General features: G+C 45.7%; 1 protein-coding gene across 2 annotated transcripts in view; it reads right to left on the reverse strand.

The window, feature by feature from the left end:
- The window catches only part of LOC116901440 (CD302 antigen), a 127,773-nt gene that overhangs the window by 20,729 nt on the left and 90,823 nt on the right, over positions 1-16,221 (reverse strand). The window contains exon 1 of one of the 2 annotated variants that reach the window (XM_032903367.1): positions 11,530-11,990. The exons of the other annotated variant lie outside the window; for it this stretch is intronic. Within the exon in view, the coding sequence (XP_032759258.1) occupies positions 11,530-11,590 (61 nt within the window). The 5' untranslated portion in view covers positions 11,591-11,990. Of the gene's footprint in view, positions 1-11,529; positions 11,991-16,221 lie in introns of those variants that run through there. 2 annotated transcript variants of the gene reach the window in all.

A 16,221-nucleotide genomic window follows, 5' to 3' on the forward strand; every position in this document is an offset into this window, starting at 1 on the left:
CTCTTGGCTCCTCCAGCACCACATCTGCCTGTGTGCTGTCATGCTTTCTGCCATGATGTTAGTGGACTGAACCTCTGAAACCATAAGCCAGCCACAATCAAATGTTTTCCTTAATCAGGGATGCCTTGGTCATGGTGTCTCTTCACAGTCATGGAAACCCTAAGACACCATGTTTTCCTTTTCCTGTTGTATTATATTATATTATTAGCTTTATTATATTAGCTGTCATGTGACCAAAGATGACAAAGCAAATTTGCTGAATCATAAAGGGAACTGTTACATCGCACTCACACTGGGTTAAAAGTCTCACCAGTCTATTAAGGCCACTCATATGTCAATAGGACAAACTAGTGACTATTTCACTTAAAATCATCCCCAGGATGAGTTGTATGTTGCCAATTTTAACAGTGAAATCATCCACAACATGCTAGGATGAGGAGGTACTCCACGATAGAATTCATTTTATATATATAATTCATTTTATATGGCTTTCCTCCATATTGACTATTTTGTTTGTTTGCTTTGATACAGGGTTTCACTAGGTAGCCCTGGCTAGCCTGGAACTGGTCATGTAAACCAGGCTGGCCTCAAACTGATAGAGAATATATATATACATTCAGTGTGTGTGTGTGTGTGTGCATGTGGGTCCATGGTTTCAAACTGCGTCTTCAGGCCCAGTGGCAGGCACCCTTACACACGGATCTTGCCAGCCCCTTTCCTACTGTTTTATAAACACTTGCATTACACATTGTGACAATCTGGTGGCATGATCCTAAGATCTACAAAGCAATAACATCCAGAAAGACCAAGGAGCTAGAGATGACAGATACGTGCGGTAGGAAAGTTGGGAGGACTTGAAGGCAAAGTTAGTGAAAGGCTTGTACCAGAGCAGCCAGGAGCCTTCTCTTCCCAAGAGGTGGCACCCAGCCACCTTTGCTGTACCCTCCATCTCTGCTCCACCTATGAATGCCTGACCTTTTAAAAAAGACTTCTGTGGGGCAGTGGTGGCACACGGCTTTAATCCCAGCACTCAGGAGGCAGAGGCAGGCAAATCTCTCTTGAGTTTGAGGCCAGCCTGGTTTACAAAGCAAGTTCAGTTCAGTCAGGGCTGGTTATACTGAGTAACCCTGTCTCAAAAGACCAGGAAAAAAAGTTTAGAAAGTTAAAATAAAAATAAAGATTTTGGGGGCTGGAGAGATAGCTCAGTGGTTAAGAGCACCGGCTGAGGGGTTGGGGATTTAGCTCAGTGGTAGAGCGCTTGCCTAGCAAGCGCAAGGCCCTGGGTTAGGTCCCCAGCTCCGAGAAAAAAAAAAAAAAGGGGAAGAGCACTGGCTGCTCTTCCAGAGGTCCTGAGTTCAAATCCTAGCAACCACATGGTGACTCACAACCATCTGTAATGGGATCTGATGCCCTCTTCCGGTGTGTCTGAAGACAGTAACAGCATACTTATAATAAACAAACATAAATTTAAAAAAAACTAAAAAAAAAAAAAAAAACCCAAAAAACAAAAAACCAAAGACTTTTATGTCTTTAAATCTACTTCTTGGCCATGAATATTTTCTTTATCTTTTCATCCTGGAAGGACCAGACTCTTTTTCTGTATCAACTCTTTTTCCGATATCAGCACGGGAGTCTATTCCAGCTTTCAGTTGCATCGTTACCACACAGAACTCTGTCTCATAAGCTACCACCCATTGATGATGTAAATAGGCAGGAAGAGCAAGCATTAGGTGTTAGAACAGCTTATCTTGTTTCTTGTGTTTTCTTGGGGAGAAAAGGGATGAATGTCTATTTGGTGTGTGTGATGGTTTGAATAAAAATGGCTCCCATAGGCTCATAGGGGTGTGTGTGGCCGTGTTGGAGTAGGTGTGGCCTTATTGGAGGAAGTGCGTCACTAGGGGTGGGTTTTGCGGTTTCAGATGCTCAGGCAAGGCCCAGTCAGTGTCAGTGTCTGTCTGTCTGTCTGTCTGTCTGTCTGTCTCTCTCTCTCTCCTTGCTGTCTGCTGATATGGATGTAGAATTCTCAGCTCCCTCTCCAGCACCACATCTGTTTGATGACAATGGAGTAAACCCCTGAACTGTAGGCCAGCCCCAATTAAATGCTATCATTTATAAGAGTTGGTGTAGCCATGGTGTCTCTTCACAGCAATATAAATCTTAACTAAGACAGTTGGATCATTGCTGTTAGCATTAGATAAGGCATGTCACGCACACAGCACAATGTCTAATATGATGCAAGATTCCCAGAATGTGTTCTCAATCACCATCACTCTTCATTCCTTCCTCCCCCGGATAGGGGCCTACACTAAGGATTTCAAATACTTGGCTAAGTGAGTAAATCCTCTTTTCCACTCTCGGATGCCAATTTATTTCCATCATCTTCAAATGCTTTGCCCCAAGTTCAGAAGTTCCTTTCGGAAACTCAATAGTTTCTCGTATCTCCAAGTTTAACTGAACTGACCTACTGCCAGAGCCCACACTAGTACACTTTTTTTTTTTTTTTGGTTCTTTTTTTCGGAGCTGGGGACCGAACCCAGGGCCTTGCCCTTCCTAGGCAAGCGCTCTACCACTGAGCTAAATCCCCAACCCCACTAGTACACTTTTTAAAATGTAAACTTGTCATGGAACGCAGCACACATAAAGAAGCACAAGCCACAACTATAGAGCTTGGTGAGTGTTCAAAAATGAAACACACACACACACACACACACACACACACACACACACACAAGCACACACACACATCATCAGCAGCAGCAGCGAAATGAAGAAACAGCATGTTAACCTTGTTGGGTCACTGCCCCTTCCCAAAATGAAGTCGTTTCCCTAACTTAGAATACCATAGGTTTGCTTTTCTTGTTTTGGATTTTACAGTAATGAGATCAGGCACAATGTACTGTTGTGTCTGGCTTCTTTTGATAAATATTACTTTTATGACGTTCACTTGTTTTTATTTGTGGGCTACTATTTCTCGTTGCTGTATAAGATATGCATTTATCCATCCCTTCATTGGGGACTAACTATATGGACATCCTATAGTTCCCAATAACAGTAACAAGCAATGTCCCCATGAGCCTTGCCTGCATGGCTGACACTAGAAAGAGCTGACTTGGAGAATTCTAGGTTTCTGATGCCCACCACCCCCAGTTCATGCTGAAATTAGTTGAAATTTTATTGCTGTTTCAACAGTATTAAGAGTTAAGACCACACAAGACAAGAGGGGTCAGGTGAGTCCCGGGCCTGTAAGGGCTTTTAGAAAAGACATCTCTTAAACAGCAAAGACCCATAGCCAGCCATTCTAATTCAAAAGAGGCTATCTTTACTACTTGAAGCCTTGGACACACTCAGTATGCTTTTATTTTGTAGTGACCTATTTCTCCAGTTTGATTACTAGTGGCAAGTCAGCAGAGAACAGGTCTTAATTTTATTGTAACATCACTAACAGCTACTCTGAAGTCTGGAACACAACCCCGAGAACCATGCATGGCTCTGGGCTAGCAACTTTATCCAAAGTTGCCCCGCCCCCGGTAGGGAAAGTCTGACCCCAACAATAAACTCAGGTTTATTAACTAAGGTTTTCTCTGTTCCAGGTTAGCTTATCTTTAGAAGAGACATGAAAAGAAGACCAACCTAGGTGCTTGGGAAGTCCACAGCGAAGAACCCTGTCTTCTTACAGTGTATAATTTAGTGGGGACAGACACACGAAAGCAACGGAAGTCAAAGAACACAATAGGCGGTGTCTTAGTTTCATTTTCTGTTGCTGTGATAAGACACTCAACTCCAGGCAGAAGGAGCTGGAAACAGCTAGTCCCACTGCAGCCCTGTCCGAAGACAGAGGGCCATGCATGTGTACTACTTCTCAGACCTTTCTGTACTTACACAGCCCAGGATCCCAGCAAGGGAATCAATGGGACCACCCACATTAGGCATTAAGTCTTATCACTTCAATCAATGCAATCAAGCTAATCCCCCAAGGTCTGCGTCCCAGGTAATTCTAGATTCTTTCAAATTGAGGCTACCCATCTAAGTTGGTGTATCGGCAATCTACTGCTGTGTAACAAATGAGCACCTTAAAGCAAGAACCACCATCTCTTCCAGTGTCTCCAGTTAAGAACCAGAAGTGTTAGCTTTCTTGTGTTGTTTGGCTGGAGTTTTGCCTTGCAGATGCAGTCAATGTGCTGGCTAGGGTAGCAGTCACTCAACTACAGTTGGACTATTGGAAGGTGTATCTAAGGGTGAGTTGGTGTGGCTGAAGACCTCCGTTTCTCACCACAGTAATACTGGGGAGTCCCTATATGTTTTGATTTGAATGTGAATTGTCCTTTACGGACTCGTGGGCTTGACCATTTAATTCTCAAGCAAGTGGCAGTGTTTTGTGTGGATCCGTAACTGTCCTCTCTATGCTTTCTGGCCCACAGAAATGAGCAAGCATCCGTCTGCTCCCGCTATCAGAGTCAGGAGCCATCCTTACTCTCAAACTGATCCAAAACAAATGCTCGCCTGTTCTGATCAGGTATTTGGTCACAGCACTGAGAAAAGTAACTCACCACAGTAATCAGGAGATTTAGGGTCCTTGTTACTGCTGGGAGAAACCTGACCATATTTTGTAGGTTTTTAGAAGGAAGAATTTGGAGCTGGAGGCTAGAGCAGCCCTAGAAGGCTGTAAGCTGAGCTTAAGGGGTAAGCCCAGGGGGAGTGAGGAAGAAAGAAATGCGGTCAGGAAGGCTGTGATCACGAGGTTTCCGGGACCAGTCTTGTTATAGTCTGGCAAAGAAACTGGCTTCATTTTGCCTCTGTCCTGAAAACCCAATTCAGGGGGAATTAAACCATAACGGGCTGGTTTGTTTGATAGGGAAAAAGTTTAAATTGCATGCCATTCAGGTCTGTAGCATGGCTTTATTGCTGATTGCTCTTGGCCAGATTTCCAGTGAGAGAGCAGGAAGTGAAGCCCAACGGTATGAAAAAACGTGTCATTTGGCAATGAAAGAGGGAGGGAGGTTGGGAGTTGGGGCTAAGGCAGGTATGGCTTATGGGGTATGGCAGGTAGTGTCTGTCCGTAATGGGTAATGAGATTGGCGTGATCCAAGAGCCCTGCCTCCATACACATACTTCACACAGACAGTAGGAAAGTTGCTGTAAGAACAAGACACTGCTCCCAGAGAGCACCAGGGTATAACAATGCAGTTTTAAGACCTTTCACTTGAAAGAGCGCTCCTCAACAGAAAACATTCGGGCAGCCGAAAGTGATTTGTTATGTTCAGCCGTGGAGATAGAGGGGTTACTGTAGATTGTGGAGCAAGAAGCCCCGGTTATCATCCGGCAGCAGGACTCACCAGTGTCAATGTGGCGCTGTTTCTGCAGACACACAAGATGCAAGCATGAGGGCAAGCATTATAGGGGACTGAGCCACGGTTCCAGGACGCTGCCAGAGCCAGGCCATGTGTGACAGGCTCAGACTCCTTGCTTGGAGCTTGGAGTTGGTGTTTATAGCTATAAAGGTGAGGCCTAGGATGCAGGAGAGATCTTAGGATAGGGGAGACGCCAGAAACACAGAACGTCTACCAACAAAAGGGGCAGACATTGAGTGCAGCTGGTCCAAGGGGACGGTCATCTGTGCTGTGGGCTGAAGGGATAGCGCTACCCAAACCTGTTGGAGCCCAGATGATGCTGTGCTTTTGGAATTCCAGTTGCCAAACATGGAGCTGCAGGTTTCGTATTGGCCTTGTTGAGTTTCAGTCTTGCCTTGGTCCAGCATTTCCTTGCTACTCCCCTCTTAGGAATGAGAATCGCATTGTGCCACTGTGCACTGAAAACATAAACTTTTGTTTTTCTGTATCACAGGGACTTGCAGCCAGGAGTTTACCTGTATAACTGCGCTGGGAATGTTAATTCTATGAGGATGCTAGAAGTTGCACTGAGTACACTTGGTATCATGAGATGGCCATGGGAACCAAGTATGAATATCCAGGCTTGAGCACACTTGTTTCAAGACTCGGTCTCTAGCTGTGGCTCTATTTTGGAGAGTTGTGAAACTTTTAGAAAGTGGTGCCTCGCCGGAGGAAGTGGCTTGAGGGTTATAACCAGGTCTCGTTTTCTGTCTGTCCTCTGTTTTCTGATCTGCCGAGATACGAGAGGCAGCAACCTCAAACTCCTGTCATCACAGCCACAGATTACTGCCTCAGAATGGCCCTCAAACTGTGAACCAAAATGCATCCTTCACTAAGTTACTCCTGTTAGGTATTAGGTCTCACTAGAGATTGGTGGTATAAGGCAAAAGAGAAAAGCCAGACTTAACAGAATCCAGTCTTGGTTGTCAATCATTTCAGAAACATCCTCTTGGCTATTGTATTGGGATTTTCCAGAGAAACAGCACTAATATAAGAAAATCTGCATCTATCTATCTATCTATCTATCTATCTATCTATCTATCCATCCACCCACCCACCCATCATCTATTTATCTATCTACCCCACCTATTCATCATCTATCTATCCATTCATCCATTATTTATCTATCTATCCATCCATCTGTCCATCTATTTATCCACTTATCCATCTATCCATCCATCCATCTATCCATCTGTCCATCTATTTACCTATCTATCCATCCATCATCTATTTATTCATCCATCCATCCATCATCTATCCATCCATCCATCTATCCATCATCTATCTATCCATCCATCCATCTATCCATCTGTCCATCTATTTACCTATCTATCCATCCATCATCTATTTATTCATCCATCCATCCATCCATCATCTATCTATCCATCCATCCTTCCATCTATTTATCTATCTATCCATCCATCATCTATCATCTATTTATCTATCCATCATCCATCATCTATCTGTCCATCCATCCATCCATCATCTACTTATTTATCTATCCATCTATCATCCACCCATCATCTATCTGTCTCTGTCTATCTATCCATCCATCCATCTGTCCATCCATCATCCATCATCTATATCCATTGCCCTACCTACCTATCTACCTACCTACCTACCTACCTACCTACCTACCTACCTACCTATCTACGTACACATCTACCTGTCTAGCTCACACAGTTATGGAAGCAAGCAAGCAAGCAAGCAAGCAAAATAAGTCATGATCTATCATGGCAGGCTAGAGAACATGTGATGGTGTTATTCAATCCTAGTCTGAAAGTCTGAGGATGGGGTCATGGAGAAGGGACAATGGTATAAATCCTTACCTGAGCCCCAAAGCCTGAGAACCAGGTGTACCTATAGCAAGTTCAAGGCAGAAAATAATGGATGCCTCAGCTGAGTCAGGAAAGGAATTCGACCTTCCCCAGCCTTCCTGTTCTGTCTCAAGGGACTAGATGATGCCAGCCCAGGCTGAAAAGGGGAGATGTCCTTCACTAAGCCTTCCAGACACAAATGCTAATCTCAGCATTTAGTGGCTCAGTGGAGAAATTCTCAAATGCTAATGCAATCCAGAAATAGTGTTTCATCAGCTGTTTGGGTATCCGTTTGTAGTGTGCATAATTTGACACACACACACACACACACACACACACACACACACACACACACACAAAACAACGACCACAATTAAATAGGCCATGCCTATTCAGTGTGGGAGTGAGGTGCAAGCAAGTAAACACCACGTGATAAGAAGCTCCAGGAACATCTTTGAGGCTGCCAATCACAGATACTTTGGAGTGCTAAGGACCCAATATCGAGGGCAGATATTGCAGATAGGACACCCAAGGCTCCTTCAGTGGAAGACAAAACGGAGAAAAGAAAGAAGAGGCTACAAGTAATAAGAGCAGAAACTACAGTGTTGACTCACCCAGAACCCTCAGCTGTCCTCTCCCTGGGCTCATGTCAGCGTTAGCTGTACTTCTGGTTTAAAAAAGGAAACCTCGCCTTGGTGCTACAGGTCAGTGTGTGTCCAAAAGCTTCCACAGAGATTATGTGCCGTGATGAAAGTATCACGTGCTAAGATGAATGAAAAGCATCCCCACGGGAAAACAACCGCGTGCCTATTTTCTGTGGTGATTTTCTATTACCAACCCAAGTTGGTAACACTCTCTGTTCTCTTGCTGGCCTCACTCACCCTCCATAGGCCAACTTCAGCGAGACAAGAGGGAGATGAAGGGTGTTTATTCCATGTGTAATGAGTCCAGGAGGGAGCGGCTGGCCCAAATGTTCAGCCACCCATAGGTTCTGTGGCTGTGCACAGGTTTCAAGGTCTGCCCAATCCCAAGGACCGTAAGCCGCCTGACACCTGGTCCTTTCTCTACATCACTCTTCCTCGTCTCCCTTCCAGGATGTCATGTCCATCCTTAGTGATAGTTGTTCACTGATGAGCTGTGTCATCCGTCCTTTTCTCATTAGGCATTACTGGTCCATTTTTTTTAATGACTTAAATCTCCTGGTTTCTCCTCAAAATCTAAAATTACTTGTGAAAACAATCACATTCCCGACATAGATGTTGCAGGAAGACAATGTTCTTCTTGACCTGGTTTTAAGCCAAATACGACTCCTGTTGTCCAGATGGATTTGTGAGGCAGTATGCTGAAAACCACCCGTAGGAGTTTTCAGCCATGTAGGTTTATTAGATATGCGGGTTTGGTCTGTAACTTTACACAGCCATGCAGGGGGGAACCCAGGCTTTTTAGTGGCTGCATTGATTTTCAACACAGCAGCAAATTCTTAAAAGCTTCTCAAAAAAATGAGAGAAATCCTAAAATAATAACTATTTGTAAGTTTACCTGTTTGTGTGAAAACTTAAAATTTCTATTAAAAAAAAATACATTCTTACACCTAATCTGAGATTCTGTCCCCTGAAATAGAGTTCCATCTACAATGGCAAGGAAAAGTGACCTTGACAGATTTAGAGGTCACAAATGTTTTGAATTCGGTTATAAGATCCAAGATACGATTGGAAAGAAATCACAGTGCAGCTAACACCTCTACTTTTAAAATCATCTCGTTTTTCATCATTTTATCATAAAATAAAGTTTAAAGACACATCGAAACAAAGCGAAACTCTCCAAGGCAGCGAGGCTCCTTCTGTTACAGAGCCTCTTCCGGGGAAGGTGAGTGGTGGGCTACAAAGCAGACCCTGAAGATAAAGCACTGAGACGTAACCAAGAACGTAGACACATGTTTGGGGAAGGCCTTGGGATATCACATGATATGGAAGATGGTAGGGGGAGGATAACCACACCAACAACAAGGGGGTAAGCAGCCTGTGTAGAAGAAACAGAAGGTTAGAGTGGGAACAAGGTTGGGGTGGAGAAACTCAGTGACAGCAGGGAGGGTAATGAGTTAACATCAGAGAGAAGGCAGGGGCACCGAAACCATCCCTTGCAGGTACCAGCCACTCAAAATCCGAGGCCTAGAAGCCGACCCACAGGATGCACAGGATGAGCACAGGAGGAGGACTTAAGTTCACTCCTCTCATACCAGCCATGCAACTCCCCTCATACCAGCCGTGCACAATCCCTGACTCAGTAGTCCCAGGCACACGCATCCTGGTGAGCAAGGGCACTGTTACACAGAGGCTCTAGATCTGGAGAGGTGGCCAAGTGGGCGCCAGAATGGGGATCTGTGCTTAGCTCCCCAACAGCACCCACAACAAACCAATCCAAACCAGAGAACCTCCGTACAGGTCTGCCATGGAAACCTTCGGAGGATAAATGTCATAGCCATCGGGAATTTTGAGCTAAGATCCAAAACCAACAGGTTCACGTTTGCTAACATACTCCAACGTAATAGAGAAAAAAAAATAAGTGCTGTTTCCACCTCAGCATTAAATGTGCACTTTATGCTAGATTACTGGGGTTCTTTTGTGGTGAGATCTTGCTGTTCAAGCTAACTCTAATTCGTGATGAGCTCTCGCCATCATGAATGTAAATGTGCTCAGTAAGTACAGCCAGTCGAGTGTATGCTCAGGACCTCTTCTGCTGATACAATTACCTTTCACGTTTCATAGTAAGAGCGAGAGGAAGGAGACCAGGATTTCCCAGGCCCATGATAGGTACGAGAGACAGAGTTCTCGCTTGATACAACGGATCTATGAAGTACCGTCTCCATTTCACTGGAGGGCACAGAAGGTGGATACCTAGTGTGGGAAGAGTTTGCTCATTTTTACTGTAATCTTTAGAAAGTCTCCTGAGGGAGAGAAGTGGTCAGAGTGAATCCAGACACAGACCTACAAAAGAATAATCCTTCTCTCAGTGTTCAAAACAACCTCACAGGTGATACCAAAACCTAGAAAGTCATTCTCTTTCCAGATCAGCTAGGAATGTATTTTTCTTCCTTTTTTAAAAACTGGTTATCATTGTGTGTGTGTGTGTGTGTGTGTGTGTGTGTGTGTGCATGCGTTTGTGCGTGCGTGCCTGCGTGCATGCCTGTGGAGGGCAGAGGATAACTTTATGGCATCTTTTTCTTTCCTAGATTTATATGGTTACAGGGATGGAATGAACAAAGGTCACTGGGCTTGCAAAACAAGCATATTTACCCATTGTGCAACTGTGTTACTCCATGGTGCAACAACAACAACAACAATAACAACAACAACAACAAAAAGTATTTTAAAAAAATTAGCCTGGGATGGTAGAAAGAGAGCTAAGAGGGAGTTCAGGTGTCCCAGATAACCAGGGAGTGCCTAAGGAGAACTCAGCGTTGCACACCGCACATCTTGCTTCTGCTGGAGAGGCATACATGCTGCACTACAGGAACCCAGGAAAAGAGCTTTGCAAGCTCTGAGCAGCTCACTGTGACTGGTCTCCACCACTCACCCAGGGCCTTTAAAATATTCCCCCCGCTGTCAGCAGGTTTCATACAGAAATTTATTTCAAAATGCAGTGACATCCAAGAGACAAAAATCTCTTGCATAATCTTGTTACTGAAGCCCACACAGGCATCCACTTAGTTCTTGTTTACTTTGCCCTTTCATTCTCGGAAAGATTCGATTGGTAGTGTTTTTTTTGGAAGGAAATCTCCCCCAGGGTTTCCCCATTTACATATTTTTGGCATGTCCCCACAGAAAGCTTGTTTAAGGAAAAACACATGCTTTGGTGGAATTGTCTGTGTTCCTCGGGGGTCATTTTGCAAGTGACTAATTATGTCTAATTTTTCAGATGTCACTGTACACCAGCCGACTAAAAATGTCTCTAAAACGCAGTGTTTGTTCCAAGTCTGGCTTCTCCTCCCTCTTGATGCAGGGGTTATTTGGCTGAACTCTTTTCCTGTTTTAACAACTTGCCCACTAACCATGGGACAGGGCCTGTTTCCTCCCTCCACCCTCAGGCCTCACCCCTTCCCTGCTGCCACCTATTGAAGGGCTCTACCCTCTAGCTAGCTAACCTTCTTGGGGGCTCTGAGCTGAGGATGCAGATACACTGGAAGTGGGATCCTCGGTTTGGCCTTTGCCCCAGGTCTGGCTCTCGGAAGCCACCCAACCAGAGAGATGGGTGCGGGATGGTCTGAGGGAAAGGCATGCGGGAGAGGGGACTCTGCGCCCTCGCGGAGCGCTGCAGGGGCGGCTTACCAGCGAAGATGGCAGTGGCTAGGCTCAGCAGCACGAGCGAGGATAGCGCTGCGTGGGGCATGACTGCGCTGTGCTGTGCGGAGAGCGGGCCGGGGGCGGTGCTTGTCGGCCGCGCGGAGCTCCCAGCTCAGTCGCGACGCCTCCCACTCGAGGCGGGGGAGTGGAGCCCAGGGTCGCACTGCTTGGACGCTCAGATCCCCAAACGGCTGGCGAGCCGCAGACTCCAACTTCTCTCCGTTAAAGATAAACTTTCCATTTGAACTGAAATAATCTCAGACTTTCTAAAATGTTGCAAAAGCACAATTTCCCGTAATCCTTGGGGCAGCTTCTCTAAATGTTAGCGTCTTACATAACATCAGTGCAAGGATCGGAACCAGGAACGAGCATTGGTGGAGCACTGCTGTGACTAAACCACAGCACTTGTGGCATTTGACAGTTATCTCTGTTCCAGGACCCAATCCAGGAACAAACAAGCACATCTGGGTTCCTCTGGTGTTTCTTCTCGGTAGAATTATTTGTGCTCTTTTGGCAGCGTCATACGGCAGGGACAAAGATTGATGGACTTTGGTTATTTGGTGAAGGTGGTGTCAGCAACCATAATTTCCCTTTTCACAATCCCTTCCCAGTGGACTATGTCTCTTAGAAAATATTTCTCTACCACTAGTCACTGTAGCAAGAGTAAAGCAGACTAACGGGACTGGAAGCGCAAGTGAAAGGAAGGACTATGGAGCAACTGACCCTGCCTTTTGAAAAGGCCATCAAGAACATAATGCTATTGGGGGTGGGGGGGAAGGGAGGGAAGGAGAGAGGAAGGGAGGGAGAGATGCATATTTTAATGGAGTTACCACCTTCCAAGAAGGAAAGAGGACAGACACCACCTAGCAAATAAAACCCCAGTACCAAGAACGGGTACTTCTTGAGTTGTGGCCAGTGGAATCTCATAAAGCCCCAAGAATTGCAGGTTATTGCCAGCAGTCTTGGCTACCTTCAGAACTTGTTGGCAAGCCCCTCTTCCTGAGGACACCACATAACTGAGTCAGATAAATGGGAGAAATCAAGGTGGCACTTTTTTCTCTACCAGTAAGTTAGCTTTCACGGCGCTGGAAAGTGCCTGCTATACACGCGGACGCAGGAGGAAATACTTTCTCCTCCTGCCTTCGTGTATACAGCAAACACCTCAATCTCATCCAGATACGAACCTTGCAAGCTACAGCAATGATGGGCCTAGCAAGTTATCCTTATTGCTACAAGAGTGGCGTGAGTGTTACAAAAGTAACCAACCGCTCTAGATCGGATCTAAGGCCTGCGCCATACTATACCTGGCACTGTGCCAAGGACCTGTGTTTAAGTAGATCATAGTCCCTAAGGGAGAACACGATGCTATTATTCTGCTAAATGAGCATAGTATTAAAGTAATTCCTAGAGACTTACTGCTTTGCCCATAGATGAGTGTATCTCCCAATCCTTACAGTCGGTGGCAATTAATAGAGGCCTTCCACTGGTCGATAAGAAACCGTGGAGGACTTGGCCCAAGGCGGGATTTGCATATCACACTCCTCCCCTCAAGGTTCAGGTATCTTTGAGGAAGAAAGGTCAGAAAGATACTAAGAGTCAGAGTGGGTGGATAGCACCAAGGCATCTTGTGTTTTCCAGACAGACGCACGTATGAACTCACAGACATTTTGACAGCATGCGAAAGCTCAACCCAGACAAAATTCCACCACCAAGGGGCTAGGTGGGCGCAGAATCTCACCTGTGGGCGAGGAGCTACTGGCATTTGATAGGGCTAAGAAGGGGAAAGTTCTCTTTAAAGATGTGTCCCCTAGTTGGTGGACCCCGATCTATGTCAGTTCACTCCCAAGAGCAGTAGGGCAACTCCAGTTGGGCTTTGATGGAGGGGTGAGAGAGAGAAAAGTACAAGTTGGGTAGAAAGGGAAGAGGGTGGAATGGATGGGTATGAGAGGAACTGGGTCAGGGGGAGTAAGTACAACTGTGGTGGTTTGAATGCTCTTGGCCCAGGGAGTAGCACTATTAGGAGGTGTGGCCTTGTTGGAGAAAGTGTGGCACTTTGGGAGTGGGCTTGGAGACCTTCCTCCTAGATACCTGGAAGTCAATTCGTCTCCTGTTTGCCTACAGAACAAAATGTAGAACTCTCAGCTCCTCCAGCACCATGCCTGTCTGGATTCTATTGTACTTCCTGCCATGATGTTAGTGGACTAAACCCCAGAACCTGTAAGCCAACCCCAATTAAACGTTGCCCTTTATAAGAGTTGCCTTTGTTATGGTGTCTGTTCACAGCAATAAAAACCCTAACTTAGACAATAACCTAAACACATTGTATGAAATTCTCAAAGAACTAATGAAATCCTTCTAAAGTCCCTTTCATTTGTCTGTGGTAGGACTACACATGCCCATTCTGGACTCAAACTCATGGCCCTGTACTTCCCGAGTGCTGGGACTAGAGGCCAGTTCTTTAAACTATGCTTTTATAAATGATGCAACTATAACTTAACTAAGGGGGGGTTCCTAGAACTGGCAACAGGAACTAGAATAAGCAAAGCCCCTATGGTAAGCCTGTGTCATTGGTGTCATTTAGGGCTAGAGAGATGGCTTAGCGGTTTAGAGCACTGACAGCTCTTCCAGAGATCCTGAGTTCACCTCTCAGCAACCACATGGTGGCCCACAACCATTTGTAATGGTGTTCGATGCCCTCTTTTCTTGTGTCTGAAGACAGCGGCAGTGTACTCATATATATAAGATGAATGAAAAAATAAAAAAAGTCCCAATAATCTATGACTTATTAAAAAAGATCAAGTCAAACTTAATACAAGGAAAACAAGGCAACAGGCAGAGTTGAATGAGACTTCTTACTCCAGAAGATACGCAGATAGCAAAGAGCTTATGAAGAGATACTCTGTGTCATATTATTAGAGGATTGCCAATGGAAGCAAGAGCGGCTGGAATCCCGAAGAACAAAGACAAGTGCTTGGGGAGATGGGGAGCAGCAGTCCTCTGCTGGCAGGGACGCGTACAGAATGCTTTGGACTGAAGGGACCTATAGGGGCACCGTGAAGTGCTAGTGACGGTGTGGGCTGGTCTTTCCCTGCACTCCGGGCTCAGCCCCTTTGTCCAAGTGTCAAGACTTTACTCATTATTTATTTCCACTCTTCATAAGCTGTCGATAATGTGTTCGTACACTAAACAAACACGGAAAGCAAAAATTTCCAAAAGCATTCTGTTTAGATACGGAAACTTCTTGATTCTGGGCTCTTTTGCCCACTAACTACACAGCAGTTCTGTGGTATCGTGCAATTGACAAACTCCTCTTCACTGACACCTTTGCATATATTTATTAATGTGTGTTGTGGATTTGGCCTAGCGCTGGTTTTTATGTTCATTGGGTCCCCGAAATTGCGTAGGAATCTGCACTGAGGGAAAGACACTGAGGGTCCCTGTCCCTGGTTGGTTTTGATTGGTAAATAAAGTTGCCGGCAGCCAATGGCTGGGCAGAGACAGAGGTGAGGCTTTTAGGATTGGAGGCAAGGGACACAGAGGCGGGGAAAAGATAGAGCCGCTGTGCCAGGAAAGGAAATAGAGCTCTCATGCCAGGCCGGGAGCTGCAGAAGAGAGCATAGCAATCATGTAGGAGCCTGGGAAGAGCGGCCCCAGGGCTCCCCACCTCCAACTGGGTCTAGAGCAACAACGATGGAATATAGATTTTAATAAGTAATAACCCAGGAATATCAGAGGGGAGGTGTTAGCCACGGGGAGGTTTGGGAGTGGCCCAGCCATTGAACTGTTTAAGGCATATTAAAACATAAGTCTGTGTGTGTGTGTGTGTGTGTGCGCGCGCCTTTCATTGGGGAACCCAGAACATTGGGGTGGGTAGCGAGGAACTCGGGCCGTGCGCTGCTGCTGGGTGGATTTGAGTAGATATTAATTGGCGACTGCAACAAGTGTGGATTGGTTTATGTTCAACTAATTTTCAAAGGCATCTTAGACATAGGATAGAACTGACAATCTAATGAATTGACCTAATTTAAGCTGTGACCTACTTCCGCTGGGGCTTCTGCTTTATCATTTGCACCAGAGAAAGGCATGCTCCCTCCTTCGGCAGCCCTGGTACACCCTGCCTCTTTTTCACGCTAAGACATGAGGTGTCCTTACTTACTGCCTCTGTGGGAGACCGCATCGTCTACTGAAACCCATCCCTCTGCACCTTCCTCTCTAATTATATGTCCCACCTTTATTCCGTCTCCACTTCTTTCCCCTCTGGCCTCGCTCCATCCCTCACCTCCATTTTCCCACAACCTTCCGTTTCTCTTTTATTCTTGTCGGCCCCCATCCCTTTCTTCTGCTGCATCATTCACTCGGCTCTCAGCCTGAGTTTCTTTGACCTTCAGCCTCCCCCTCCCCCCCCCCCCCCCCCCTGCAACTCTTCCTCTGCAGCCTCAGAGAGGAAGACTCGCTTCCTCATCTCAGGCAAGCCCAGTTCCTTTTTTTGTAAACTGAGAACCAACTCTCTTGTCTCATCTCCAAAATTGTCTTCCATCAGTAATCCCCCTCTACATCAGTTGTTTTATGACACTGGGGTTTTCCCTCCTCCCGTTTTCTTTGTTGTTGTTTTGTTTTGGGAGACAGGGTAACCCTTTGTAACCCTGGCTGTCCTGGAACTCTCTGTACACCAGGCTG

Source organism: Rattus rattus, chromosome 5 (assembly GCF_011064425.1).
Source record: "Rattus rattus isolate New Zealand chromosome 5, Rrattus_CSIRO_v1, whole genome shotgun sequence".
NCBI classification, from domain to species: Eukaryota; Metazoa; Chordata; class Mammalia; order Rodentia; family Muridae; genus Rattus; species Rattus rattus.